General features: G+C 39.6%; 1 protein-coding gene across 9 annotated transcripts in view; it reads left to right on the top strand.

The window, feature by feature from the left end:
- Window positions 1-14,002, top strand: part of TNNI3K (TNNI3 interacting kinase) — a 372,046-nt gene that overhangs the window by 297,696 nt on the left and 60,348 nt on the right. For 8 of the 9 annotated variants that reach the window (XM_017345534.3, XM_002715920.5, NM_001204807.2 and 5 more), the window contains 2 exons: window positions 6,135-6,194; window positions 9,204-9,373. In XM_017345534.3, the coding sequence (XP_017201023.1) occupies window positions 6,135-6,194; window positions 9,204-9,373 (230 nt within the window). Of the gene's footprint in view, window positions 1-6,134; window positions 6,195-9,203; window positions 9,374-14,002 lie in introns of those variants that run through there. The other variant, XM_070076726.1, reaches the window with a different exon arrangement.

Here is a 14,002-nt window from a genome sequence, read left to right as displayed (position 1 = left end):
TCATTTACCACCAATAAAAAAAGACCAGACTTTCAAAATGAGATGCACTTTGATAATAATCTGTTTCACTGGTACATCACTTAATCTTACTAATGCTGAACAATTGCAGTTTAGATTTCTGATTCACTTATATTTCTTCCAGTTGGTGGTAAGGTTCAAATCTGAACAAAGTGTGGACAAAAAATGTAATCAAAGTGATTTTGTAAGTTTATAATTACATGAAATGGTGGTATTCTTTCGCAGTAGCAAGGTATCTCAATTATCTCTGAAGGTCTTAAAGTAGTTTTGGTTGAGACCACCAGGAATAGGAAAATAAAATAATACTACCCATCTCTTTAGTCGCTGTAAAAGGCCAACTTTTTAAAAGGTTACTTCTTTCAGACTGAGCCCAGAGAGCAGTCAGAACAATGACAGATATGGCAGTATATTTGCCAGGTAAACTGAACACTGCTTTTTAGAGTTATTAGCTTTATTACCTATTATATAGGTTAGCTGGTGACAGAGGGTTACATCTTTGGTGCACACCACACAAGACGCAGGACAGGCTGCCACCAGCCGCAGTGTGATGGCAAAAAGAATGAACCATGCACCTGAAAGCAAAAGAGAGGGCAATGTGCATCATAATGTTGCAATTATTGTTCAAGACTTCAGCATACACAGCTCAGGAGGCATCCTGGTGCTTTCTGCTTCTTAATGAGTACTCTTGTGTTCTCACAAGATAACAGGTGAATGTCTGGAATCCTTATTTCTCATAGAATTCAAACTGAAATGTTAAAGCCTTTGACTATAAATTCAGAAAACTCATACCTCAGACACATCCATTAATAGAGATTACTAAAGAAATTAAATTACCCTGTAGAATGTCTTATCGTTTATAGTACTTTCCCACAAATGCTTTCTTCTTTGGTTCTCTTCATTCTGCAGCTCAGTTTGAGGCTGTGGAACCTGAAGCTCAGAACGGTTCATAAACCATCCAAAGTCTGCTAGCCAGTAGGTATATTTAACCAAGGCTTTCAATTTTCAATCCAGTGCTCTTTCTAGTATGTAGAAGCTAATCTGAGGCTCTGAATCTAACATAATTACAACTGGATTTTTAGTCTTTACAGATTCAGATTCCATAATTAGAGAGAGCCTGATAAAAGAGTCAGACCACAAGCTCCACCTACATGTGAATTTAGCTGTAATTTACTGACACTATCTTGGAAAAATTATTTCTTTCTCTTAATTACTGCATTTTCCTGTGTGAAATAGAAATATTATTAAATATCTATAGATGTTAAATTTTATCATTGTTTTTATGCTTTGCAACCCTCCAATAAAATAGTAGCACCATTTGGATTTCACATTCATAAAAAGATCAATAAGTACAATATGATAGTGTGGGAACAAAATAAAATGTCACGAAAATATAAAATTAGTTATTCTATCATTCACTCAATGAGTATTTGTAGAGTGCCTTCTATAGGTAAAACACTGCTCACAACACTGGGGATAAAGCAGTAGAAGTCAAACCCTTGCCCTCATGGGATATACATGTAGTGAAAAGTATACATATAGAAATATGTAATGATTCATCTGGTGATAAGTGTTATAGAACAAATAAGGCAAGAAGTAAACAGCATTAGCTTTAGTGCTCTGAATATCATGGACAAGGCAAACTCTCCGGCATAAACACAGTTGAACAACGGTGGCAAAGGTCAAGGCGCCGCTGGGTCCAGGTGGGGAGGTTTTAACTGTAAATCCCCGGGAGTGTGCTGGGCTCCACAGGAGGCTGGTGTGGCCAGTTTGAAGTGCACAGGAAGCGCGGTAGATTCCAGCGTGGCGGGTTGTGGTAAGGCTTACAGATGAATGCATCCAAAAAAGATGGGAAATAATTGGAAATTTGTTTGAGAGGCATTACTTGATTTAAAATACATTTTTAAACGAACACTTTGGCTACTTTTTCAGAACGTACTTAAAAATAGGCAAAGAACATAAGCAGCAGAAATAGAAGGCGACTGTAATGATCTAAGCAAGAGATGATGTGACTTAGGAATGAAAAACTGACAGTTTCTGGATTTTTTTTATTATAATGATGCAGTTAAACAAATCTGAGCTCAAATAACTTATCTATTGGAACACAGTAGTATTTACAAGACTAGAGAAGCATTGCTTCTTCTCAAAATACTTCCTAGCTAGTGGTATTGACATATCTAGATAAAACATAAGGAAGAATAAAGTTAATCTAAATAAAAGTAAAAAGTCATTTTGGAGAATCACATAGGCACATTAAGAGGTTGTGTTTCCTAAGATGGGCCCTTACAGAGGGTAGTGGAGCTCCATGAGCAGAGAATAACAGTTGGATGACACCAGCCTGAGAAAATAATCAGTTCTCTCCCTTAAATGCAGAGAACATTCCCCAGTTCACAGAAAAAGAAGTCAGGAAAAAAGCAAATAGTCATATTGTGAACTGCCAATGGGGGTTACATGGTAAGCAATTATGGGCATCTTTTAGAACCTGAGGTCACTCCTGGACAATAATGGCAGGAAAACAGATGGGATTCGTACAACCACAAGGACATCAGTTGTGCCAGCAACCCTCAGCCTCAGAAGGGAACCACAGTGCAAACTGATGTCAGTCTATGAGACGCAGAGCCAGGGCCCAGCTCCTCTGTCTTGGATGCTTCACCCATGGAAACTGTAAGATCATAGACACTGTTTTAAACCACTAATTTTACGGTGATTTGTTAGAGAAAAATAGATAATACACTGTGTTTGCTTTAATTCTGTTATCTGGTTCTTCAAGCAAGCAAACTATCAGCATTTTAACTTTTTCCTAAGATGCAGATAGGTTCAACTCTCAGGCCAGGCCAAATGCTATTATCAAAAAAAGATGACACTTTCTCGATAATCTTCTTTTAGGTGACTTCCTTCCCACTTCTCCAGGATCTCCCTGCTTTTATTTACTCTCTAGTGCCTTCGGATAGCCCCGTCTTTTACCATTTGTCCAGAATTTATAGTGGTTATCACTAAAAGGGCTCATCTAATACAAGGTACTTGACTAATCCGATTCTGGATAAATTTTGAAGATAGGATCAGTGTCATTTCCTGGATGATTCGATGCAAATATCCTAGAGACAAGCCAAAGACCATGCTGTAGTTCTGGGGCCTCTGCAAATAAGAAGCATGAATTGTCACTTATGAGATAAGAAACATTATAAATACAGTCAATTGCACATGTGAGTTTAGGGCTCAGGAGAGAGTACTGTTCTAGAGAGAGAAATTTGGGAATTATTTTTTAAAGGCATAATCTCAGAATTGCTTTTCAAAGGCATGAAGTTGAATTAGTACTTCAATAAATTAACTCTCAGTACAGGAGTAAAGAAACTCAAAGACAGGTTCCTGGGGCAGTCAAAAATTTAAAGATAAGGAAGAGGGGCCAGAGCTGTGGTGTAGTAGATAAAGCTGCCAACTGTGGTGCCAACATCCTATATAGGTGCTGGTTCGAGTCCCGGCTGCTCCATTTCCCATCCAGCTCTCTGCTATGGCCTGAGAAAACAATTGAAGATGGCCCAAATCCTTGGGCCCCTGTACCCGCATGGAAGACCCAGAAGAAAGTCCTGACTCTTGGCTTCAGAACAGCCCAGCTCTGGCCTTTGAGGCCATTTGGGAAGTGAACCAGTGGATGGAAGTCCTCTCCTTCTTCTCTCTCTCTCTCCCTCTCTCTCCTTCTCTCTTTTTCTCTCTCCCTGCATCTGCTTCTCTGTAACTTTGCCTTTCAAATAAATAAATAAATATTAAAAAAAAGAAGATAAGGAAGAGAGGTGGAACCAAAAGAGGAGACTCAGAGTAGAGAAAAATAATGAGAAAATAATAATCTCACAGCCAATAGAAAAAAAAGTGTTTCGGGCACAAAGGAATGATTGCTTGTTTTTAATGCTGTGCCAAGTGAGACGAGCACTGAGTCTTAATCATTGCATTTAGCAATAAGGAGGTCTTTGTATCCTTGACAGAGCTGTTTCAGCACAGTGGTGTAGGAGAAAGCTTGATTAGGGTGGAAGGCGCTTGGGAGGAGGGAAATTCAAGACAGCAAATTCAGACAATTTTTTAGAGCAGTTTGCTACAAAGGTGAATCGAGAAGTAGAGCAGTGGCTTAAAGGAGTCAAGAGCTTAGTTTTTCACCTGGGAGAATGTACAGTGTGCCTGCATGCTGGTGAGGATTACACGGTAGGAAGAGAATATCAAAAATTCTAAGAAAAAAATGGAAGGGAGAATTATTGCTGGAGTATGGAAGTGAAGGAGGTAGCGTCAGAGAGAATCAGGCCAAGTTCATCCGTAGAAACAAAGTGGAGGCAGATTACATAGGCTTGGGCTCAGGTGAGTAGACAGATGCACTGGTGAGAGCTAGAGGTCGGAAGAGAAATGAGAAGGTTTAAAAGGGCCACCTGGAGTGTGAACAAGTGAGAGGCTCCCTGGGCAGCACTGAGGATCCCCTTGGGGTGAGAGGGTCATGGTTTTCAAGTGAAACAAGTCACAAGGGATTTAATCAAAGTTGGGATTTTTTTTTTTTTTTACAGTAATGCATAAAATGAAAGCTAGGCCAAGGGAATTGAAGCTGTATGGAAGTGAGTAGTGAAATGATTGCTAATGAAATCTAAGGTTGGTAAGGGGAAATGAGAAAATGAGATGAGCAAAAAAAAAAAAAATGGGAAATTATGAGATGGATGGATAGATATTTGAACATATTCATATTAAAGTGGGGCTTGGGGTTATTTTTAAAGTGGTAAAGGGGCTGACAGCACCAGTGTGAACTTCAGAGTGTTAGAGTTAGGATTCTAAGAGAAGTGAACTAGAAAGTAAAAAGATGGAGCCTAGAGTGGCCTGCAGGGATGGCAGGAAGAAGTAGTGGCAGGGACTAAGGAACGACTCCAAATGTGAGTGACCACAGGAAGAGGGAGGACAGGCTTAAGGGAGAAAAGGAAGCAAAGGAAGCCAGAGGTGAGGCTACTGTCCTGATTGTCTGCTTCAAAAAAAACCCACACTGAGTAGTAAGTAGAATGGTGAGTAGTAGTGGATAGCGAGAGCATGACGATCAGCAGTCATTAAACTCTTCAAAGGACGAGGGAGAGGGACCCAGTGTAATCAGCTGACAAGCGATGGCATTCACAGGAGTCATTTGGAAGTAGCAGTGACAGCAAGAAAGATGCAGGCCCTCACTCACCCACCACAGCCCCCTCCAACCTAGAGGTACAAAGAATATGTGAGAAAACAGCTTCTGGAAGCACTGTCCTCAAGGGAGGGCTAGCTATTAAGGGTGAAATTGTTCTACTAAGAATCTAAATTAGTTGGTTACTGTACCTGAATGTTAGATTGGGCTCTCCACCTCCTGGCAGTGAAAGTTTCATAAAGTGAGAAATGAAAGATATATAATCCTTAGGATCTGACAAAAGGAGGCACATAAGCTCTTCAAAAGAGATCAACATTTTTGAAATTCCAAGAATTTTTCCCAAGGATCCATAATCATTTCTCTATTCCTTGAATCTATACCAAAGCTTGAAATATAATAAGAACATAATTAGCGTTTGCTTAACTCATTTCCCATAGAGAGAGTCATAATGGACAATATCTTTAATGGCAGTTTTTGAAGATAAAAATCTACCTTAAGCCCCACAATAGAGCAAAGTCATGAGGTTTCTATCTTAATATTAGTCTTGAATCTGAGGTGGTCTTTTCAAAAGTGAAGGTGATTCCAGAATTGGCTTTGGCAGTTTATTTCCTCTGGACATAATATGCAGGGTATTATAAGGCACTGAGATAGTTAATAGCTTTTAGTATTCACTTTTATTCTTTCATTTTAAAGAGGAAAACCTGCCATTTAAAAACATGCAAAGCTAATTAAAGCTTTTCCACTATTTCATTATCTAAATGTAGTTGCAAATTCTGAGTTAAAACTCTTATCAGAGGAAGACTCCACATCCCTCCAAGAACAGCAAATGAACATTCAATTAACACTTCAATGCAAGTGTATTTTAAATAAAAACATACTTTATTGTTAATCTTATTCTTTACAAATGCAAAAACCCAATTTGAAAAATCCAAAGAGTTTCCTCTCTTTTATTCTCAGGGGAGAAAAATAATCTTTTCTCTATTTACAGGGAAGACCTGAGTTTTCTGAAGTTGTCACGAAGTTAGAGGAATGTCTCTGCAATATTGAGGTAAGACCTTTAGCTCCTGAAATATGTCCGTAAAGAAAGCCCCAGCATCCAAAAATGTCAGAGAATGTAGGTGAGAGGGTCCCTATGGAAAGGTGCTATGAGGGCCACAAGTCATGTTTACCCAATTCAGCAAATCCTGAGTGGAGCAGAATTAGCTGCATCTACATGGATAGAGGTAAGTTTACAGTGAATTGGGCCCTTCTAGCAATAATTAGGTGCCTTAGAATATGTATGTGGAAAAATTTGAAAATGTGAAAATACTCAGAAAGTATTTAACTCAATGCTTTCCTACACAAAATTTCCTACATACAGAGGAAAGTAAGCTAAAATGTTAAGCCATTGTCCATTTGTGTTCAATAAGAAAAGGAAAATTATCACTAAGACTAGTGTTGAAATTAATTGGGAGGTATTTCTTTCATACTGTACATATGTTGCTCAAAGTGATATATGTTGCTAATCAGGCTAATGGCATTTTTGTCTCTTAATATCAAGGAGCCGTTTGCTTTAATTTTCTCTATAATTGCCTTAGTTTTCTATACAGCTGGTCAGAAGTTAACATTTGAAAACAGACAAAACATGGTCACTAACTCAAAAACAATACATTCTCAAATGCAGTTGAGTCCTCCAAAAGGAGGTGAGGGACACCTTAAATACAGGATCACATATCTACCTGTGTATGCTTAGAAGGGGCAAAACTGGGGCTAGGCAGCTTCACCCCCTTACTGCGCAATACATTCTTAAAGTGAAACCATCCAAGAAAAGTTGTCTTTCCATAAAACCAATCTCAACTAAAAGTGGCTGGAACCTCGTCTATTGTAAAAGGGTACCAGGTCTGTGGCTGTAGATGGCAGTGAGTGGCCCTGTCTCATGACTCTTCTCTAAGACTTTTACAGGTGAAGGCTTTTTTTTTTTTTTTAAGATTTATTTATTTATTTGAAAGAGTTACAGAGAGAAAGAAGGAGAGGCAGAGAGAGAGAGGTCTTTCATCTGTTGGTTCACTCCCCAATTGGCTGCAACGGCCAGAGCTGTGTCAATCCGAAGCCAGGAGCCAGGAGCTTCTTCTGGGTCTCCCACTCGGGTGCAGGGTCCCAAGCACTTGGGCCATCTTCTACTGCTTTCTCAGGCCACAGCAGAGAGCTGGAGTGGAAGTGGAAAAGCCAGGACTCAAACGGGAGCCCATATGGGATGCTGGCATTGCAGGTGGTGGTTTTACCCAGTATGCCACAGCACCAGCCCCAGGTGAAGGCTTTTATGTAGAAAGATGTTTCAGTCTTCAGGCAAAAAAATTAAAAATAAAAATAAAAATAAATTTTAGTGCTTCTCTTAGGCCCTGAAACTTACAGAAAATAGGGAGAAGTAGTATTCTCTCACTCTGAATTTTTGTGTTTGGACAGAGTTGCTTCTAGCCGGGGGCTATATCCCATTATTTCAGGGCTTGGATTTCAGACTAGAAGACAATTTTAGGATCTGCTAATCTAAACTATTTTGTTATACTGATCTAGACTCTTCTGTATAATCTCCTTCTAGGAGAGATGAATGAGTTTCCTGCAAAGAGAATGTACTGGATGTGGTTGTGCTAATTAATGGACAAGTGTCAGCCTAAGTGCACTTGACTTGTAGGTTCCATAAGATTTTACTTCATCTTCAACTTTTCGTCAGTGGCTTAGACCAAGGTCAAGAGGACCCTATTCATCGAATTTTCAGAGATAATACAGCGGAAAAGAATGGAAAATATTTGAAAGCCAGATTCTAGAATATCTTGGAGGATAAAGTAACATGACATACCTAACCAGAATAAATTTAACAGGATTAAATATAATGTTTTGCACCAGAGCCAAAGAAGCACTAGTAAAAGTATCAGATGACAGCAATATGATATAGGAGCATCATGAATATTAGTGGATAATAAGTTTATTGGAAGATGAGCCTTTGGCCATGTGATCAAACCACTGGGTTGAATGCCAGTAGCTCATATCAGGGGATTCAAGTTCTGGCTCCAATCCCAATTCCAATTTCCTACTAATGTAGAACCTGGGAAGCAGTAGGTGATAGCTCAAATACGTGGGTCCAGATCACCCACATGGGAGACCTGAACTGAATACTTACCTCCTGGCTTCAGTGAGCTCAGTCCTAGCTGTTGCTGCTTTTGAGTAGTGAGCTGGGGGACTGGTGCTCTATCTTTCTTTGTTTCTCTGTGTGTGTCTCACAGACTCTCAGACAAAAAGAAAAGAATAAACTTATTGGGAATTAGAATATGAAATGTCTATCTTGTCACAAAACAAATATGATCATTTGGGTTCTGAGATAGCCAAAGAGTTCCCACTTGTGTTACTGATCCTTTTAAAATAATAATTAAAATCGAGGAACACATTTGAGAGGCGAGAGATCAGAATGGTAAATGAATTGAAAATCATGTTAGGTGAGAAACTGTTGGAGTGACCAGGGATGCTTATTTCAAAGAAGAGAAAATTAGGGTGAGTCGAACAGCTGTTCTTAAACATCTGAAGAACTATCATGTGGCAAAAGGATTGGCCTTGTTCTCTATGGGAGAACACTTGTCAAACATTAAAGCCTCCTTTATCCTATAAAATCGTCGTATTCTTAGAAAAGTGTGCAAATCCATTTTATGTAAAGGAAATAATTTTAGCTAGTATTTAAAGGAAATTGCCATATATCTTATATGAAGAATGTGGAGGATCTTTTGATCATTGAATAATAACTTCTAAATATCTATTTTATGAATCTGATTTGGGCCTACTGTGTTTTTGGAAAGAAGAGCATAGGTTTAACAGGCCAGCTCTCAGCATAGAAGTAGGTCAAAAAATAAATTAAGCTAGCCAGGTGTTGCCTTCAGAGGCTGAAATGAAAAGCCAGAAGCAAGCTGCGATGAATAGAAATTAAAATGTGAGAAATCCTAGAATAGAAAAGTAAAATATATCCGTATTCTATTCTACGCCTTTACACCTATTGGATTTATTAAGTGATTCAAATCATTCCTCCTCCCCTTAGCTGATGTCTCCCGCATCAAGTAACAGCAGTGGGTCTCTCTCACCATCCTCTTCCTCTGATTGCCTGGTGAGCCGGGGAGGGCCTGGCCGGAGCCACGTGGCAGCTTTACGGAGTCGTTTTGAGTTGGAATATGCTCTAAATGCAAGATCCTATTCTGCCTGGTCCCAAAGGTAAGTGGTCATGTAAGCAGGAGTCTTACCTTAAAGCCAGATTCCAGGGCAAGCATTGTGGTGCAGTGAGTTAAACTGCCACTTGGGACACCCACATCCCATTATTGGATTGCCTGGTTCAAGTCACAGCTACTCCACTTCTGATCCAGCTCCCTGCTAATGCATCCTGGGAGGTAGCAGATGATGGTTCTAGTGCTTGGGACCCTGCCACCCACATGAGAGACCTGGATGGAGTTCCTGACTCTTGACTTCAACCAGGCACAGTCTTTGTTGTTGTGGGCATTTGGGGAGTGAACCAGTAAATGGAAGGGTCCTTTATCTCTGCATTCTCTCTCTCTCTCTCTGTGTCTCCCTCTCTCTCTCTCCCTCCTTTTCAACTTCCCTCTCTTTCTTGGCCTTTCACAAATGTGAAAATAAATAAACATTTTTTAAACAGCCAAATTCCAGGGCCCAGTGTTGTGACGTAGCAGTAAAGCCACCGCCTGCAATACCAGCATCCCATACAGGTGCTATTCGCGTCCTGACAGTTCCACTTCCAATCTAGCTCTCTTCCAATGATCTGGAAATGGAAGTGGAGGATTGCCCAAGTGTTTGGGTTTCTGTAGCCACATGGGAGACCCGGATGAGACTCCTGGCTCCTGGCTTTGGCCTGGCCCCATCCTGGCTGTTGCAACCATCTGGGAAATGAACCAGATGAATATATCTATTTGTATCTCTCTCTCTGTATCTCTCCCTCCCTTCCTCTATCCCTCTCTGTAGCTCTTTCAAATTAATAAATAAATACTTTTTTAAAAAGCCAGATTCTAGTATCTCATCAAGATAGAATTTGATTACTATCAACAAAAAATGAACCATCCCTCTGCAAAAGTATGAAAGAAGACGTTTGAGTTCATTTTTCTTAGAATTATCAAGACATGACCAAAAATTAGACATTTTATTCTCTGTAGTTTAGTTTCTCAATGTTGCAAGTAATAACAACTTACTCTAGGTTAAACAAGAAATGTCTATTCTGCAGCAACAAAGGGAATTTATAAATTCCAGGGTTGTCTTATGGCACCCAAAGAGGAAGTCATGGGTAGGAAACTGGAAAGAGCATTGGGGATATAAGCATCGAAATTTCTAAGAATTACCATAGGACACAGCAAATCCACTCCTAGGAATGTACCCCAAAGAATTGAAAATAGGTTCTCAAACAAATACATGTACTCAAGTATTTATAGCAGCACTATTCACAAAGGCTAAAAGGTGGAAACAGCATAGGCATTCATCAAACTATGAATAAACAAGATATAATATCTATACAGTAGAATATTATTCAACCATTTGTGAATGAACCTTGAAAATATGCTAAGCAAAAGAAACAGATGCAAAGCTCACCTATTATATGGCCATATAGATATAAATATCCAGAATAGGTATATTACAGAGAAGAAAGTATCACTGACTGAGTGGCTTGTGGAATAGAAATATATTTCCTTACAGATCTGGAGGCTACAAGTCTATGATCAGGGTAACAACATGGTTGGGGTCTTGTGAGGCTTCTCTTTCTGGCTTGTAAAATCCGCCTTCTCCCTGTGTCCTCACATGGCAGAGAAAGAGCTATGGTGTCTTCCTCATCTTCTCATGTGGGCAACAGTTCTGTTGAGTCTGGGCTCCACATTTGATGGCTTCCTTTAACCTTAAATACCTCCTCAAGGGCCCTATCTCTAATACAGTTACAGGGCACTGGCCACGCAGGCTAAGCCACCATTTGGAATACTTGCATCCCATATCAGGGTGCCTGGGATCAAGTTCAGCCTCCGCTTTCCATCCAGCTTCCTACTAATGTGCTTGGGAGGCAGTCGATGATGACCTGAGTACTTCTGTTCCTGCCACCCACATGAGTGACCTGGATGAAGTTCCAGACTCCTGGCTTTGGCCTGGCCTAGCTCTAGCTATTGCAGACATTTGGGGAGTAAACTAGTAGATGGAAGTCTCTCTCTCTCTCTCTCTCTCATAAATAAATCTTAAACAGTTAAAAGGAAGGCTACAGTTTGAACATATAAAAGTGGGGGTGGAAGTAGGGCCACAATCCAACCCATAGCAGTAGGTAAATCCACAAAATTAAAAAATTTGACATTGTCTGGAACTGGGGGTGGGAAAAATCAGAACTCACTGCTTAATGGGTACCAGGTTTTATTTGGGAGTGATGAAAATATTTTGTAATTAGATACAGTCATGAAGATAAAACACTGTGAGTGTACTAACTGCCCCTGAATTGCTCACTTTAAAAGAATTAATTAATTAATTTTATGTTATATGAACTTTAATGCAAGGAAAAGCAAAAAAAAAAAATGGGCAAGAGTAAATCAGAAAAAGAGACACATCTTTGTAAGAAGAGTTCTGCCATGTACATGTCCCAGTTTCCAAGACAGCCTCTTTGTCTCCTAGCTTAATTGCGGAGTTTCAAGAAGAAATATATTGATCATCTCTTTCCATAATAATTCTGTGTAATAGCCTATCATAAAATTCAGGGAAATATAACCATAGCATTTTTTTCTTGCTCATGCCTCCTTTGACTAAGGATGGGCTTGACTCAGCTAGAGAATGTGCCCGGTTTGCTGCATACATCTCTAATCCTCCTTGAACAAGCCTGTAGAAAACACACTATCTGGGGCATGTTCTCCTCAAAAACAAGGACTAGTGTAGCTCAAGAAGACGAGCCTGGTCTAATGGGCACATGTTCAAGCTCTGGCATTCCATTGATGAGTCACATAGGCAAGTTTAATAATGGTCTCCACAAATGAGATTGTGATTGACCCCTTTTGGATTAAATAACCTTTTTGGGTCTAAGCAAACGTGGCTGGACTGTGGATGGGGTCACATTCTATTTAGATAAACATAGCTGCCTGGCTCCCCTGTTCTGATTGGAGAGTAGAGAGGGCAGTCCCTGTGAGCTGATGGATACCCTCCAATGTTTACTGCAACTCACAGAAAACCAGAGAGGACTGGCTGAAAAATCTCTCTTGTCCCACATGTGCTCCAGAACACTTACACATGGCCCCTGTGATGCATGTGTGTTCATACACACTCCATTATCAAAGTAATGGCTTTGCATGTCTTGAAGGTGGGGAAACATTATCTGCCATTAGAAAGTTATATAATACATGAAATATTCAGGTTAACTTTTTATAGTTAATATTTTCCTGGTGTGACAAGGATTGAAGCTGCAGCTATGAAGAGATGGGAATCTGAATCATGAAGCCTTTAATCTATGGAATACCATGAAATTATAAGCAGATTTGATAACCAGGCAAACTGGACACAATTCTTTATTGGATCTGAGTGCCTCACATAATTTCATAAGGGGCACATAGGACAAAATCAGATTACATTTGTTCACATCACTGTCTTCTAGTTCCATCTCCTGTTCTTATTCTCTACTTGTGGCTTTTAAAATTACTTCTGTGAACAGTCAGATTTCATGTTTCTAAAGCAGTCACCTAGTGTTGTGTCCAGTTGAGACAGAAGTTTAGAGGATAAAATGTGGAAACAGATCTGAATTTCAGCCTTGATTTTGCCATTTACCAGCTCAATGACCTTGGTCAGGGTATTTAAGTCTCATTTGTAGAACACGGATAATGTGCCATCCTCTAGGATCATTATAAGGGGGAATCACAGCTTCCCTAGCTTTCAAGAACCAAGAGAGGTACACCACTCCTAATGAAATTGCCTGGGTTATCTGGGAAAACCCATCATGTTTTTTGAGCTGCTTCCTTTGATACTCTCATAAGGTTTGCAAAGCCTTCTGACCCTTCATAACGGTTATGGAACTCTGATAAGTGTTTGTCTACTAAATGTAAGTTTTTCTTAACAGTCTAGCACATCCCTGAGTATTTGCTGCAAGGGTGAATTGAAGTTCAGTTAGTCGTACAATCCTTTTAGCAAGCTCAATCTGTACTGCTTGAAGTCAGCTTTAGGAACAGATAAAGCATTTAGTCAAGCTGTAAAATGTACCAAGATAGAATCATGTCTGTTGTATTCATTACCATATCCCTGGTATCTAGAGTATGATTGCCAAAAGTCAGTAAGTAATAAATATTTGTTTAGTAGATAAGGAATTGGATTAATTGGCTCCACAATAGTAATTATTGCTTACAAGAGACATAATCAGTGAATAAGCTTTAAATATTTTGTCTGTTATTTTCACTTAAATCACTCTTTACCATATCCTGGACACTATTTTAATTTCTTTGAATAGCCATTTATTTAACCCTCAAGAAGCAGATATTCCTATATTCATACATAATGAAACTGAGGCTCAGGCTCAGAAACGCTAAGAATCTCCCCCAAGTTAATGGAAAACAAATCAGACAGAGTTGGAATTCTCATCCAGAACTCACCAGTGGTTTCTGAATTTCCCTGGCGCAGGAGGTGTACCATTCCAGATGCTTGATATGTTTTGCCAATAATTGTATTTCCTGGACTCCTTCCACTTACTTCTGGAAGTCGATCAAGGAATGAGCTCAGCTGCTCCCCCAAGCCTGCCTTTTTAGCTTGTGTGTAGGAAGGCAGAGGAAAGGAGACCAGCAATCAATAGGTTCCTGAAGTCAAAGAGCCCAAGGATATAGGAATTGATAAACCAAGTTC

The sequence above is a fragment of the Oryctolagus cuniculus genome, chromosome 7 (genome assembly GCF_964237555.1).
Source record: "Oryctolagus cuniculus chromosome 7, mOryCun1.1, whole genome shotgun sequence".
Taxonomy (NCBI): Eukaryota; Metazoa; Chordata; class Mammalia; order Lagomorpha; family Leporidae; genus Oryctolagus; species Oryctolagus cuniculus.
The sequence above is the reverse complement of the archived record's forward strand: the minus strand, read 5'-3'. Positions and strand labels throughout refer to the sequence as shown.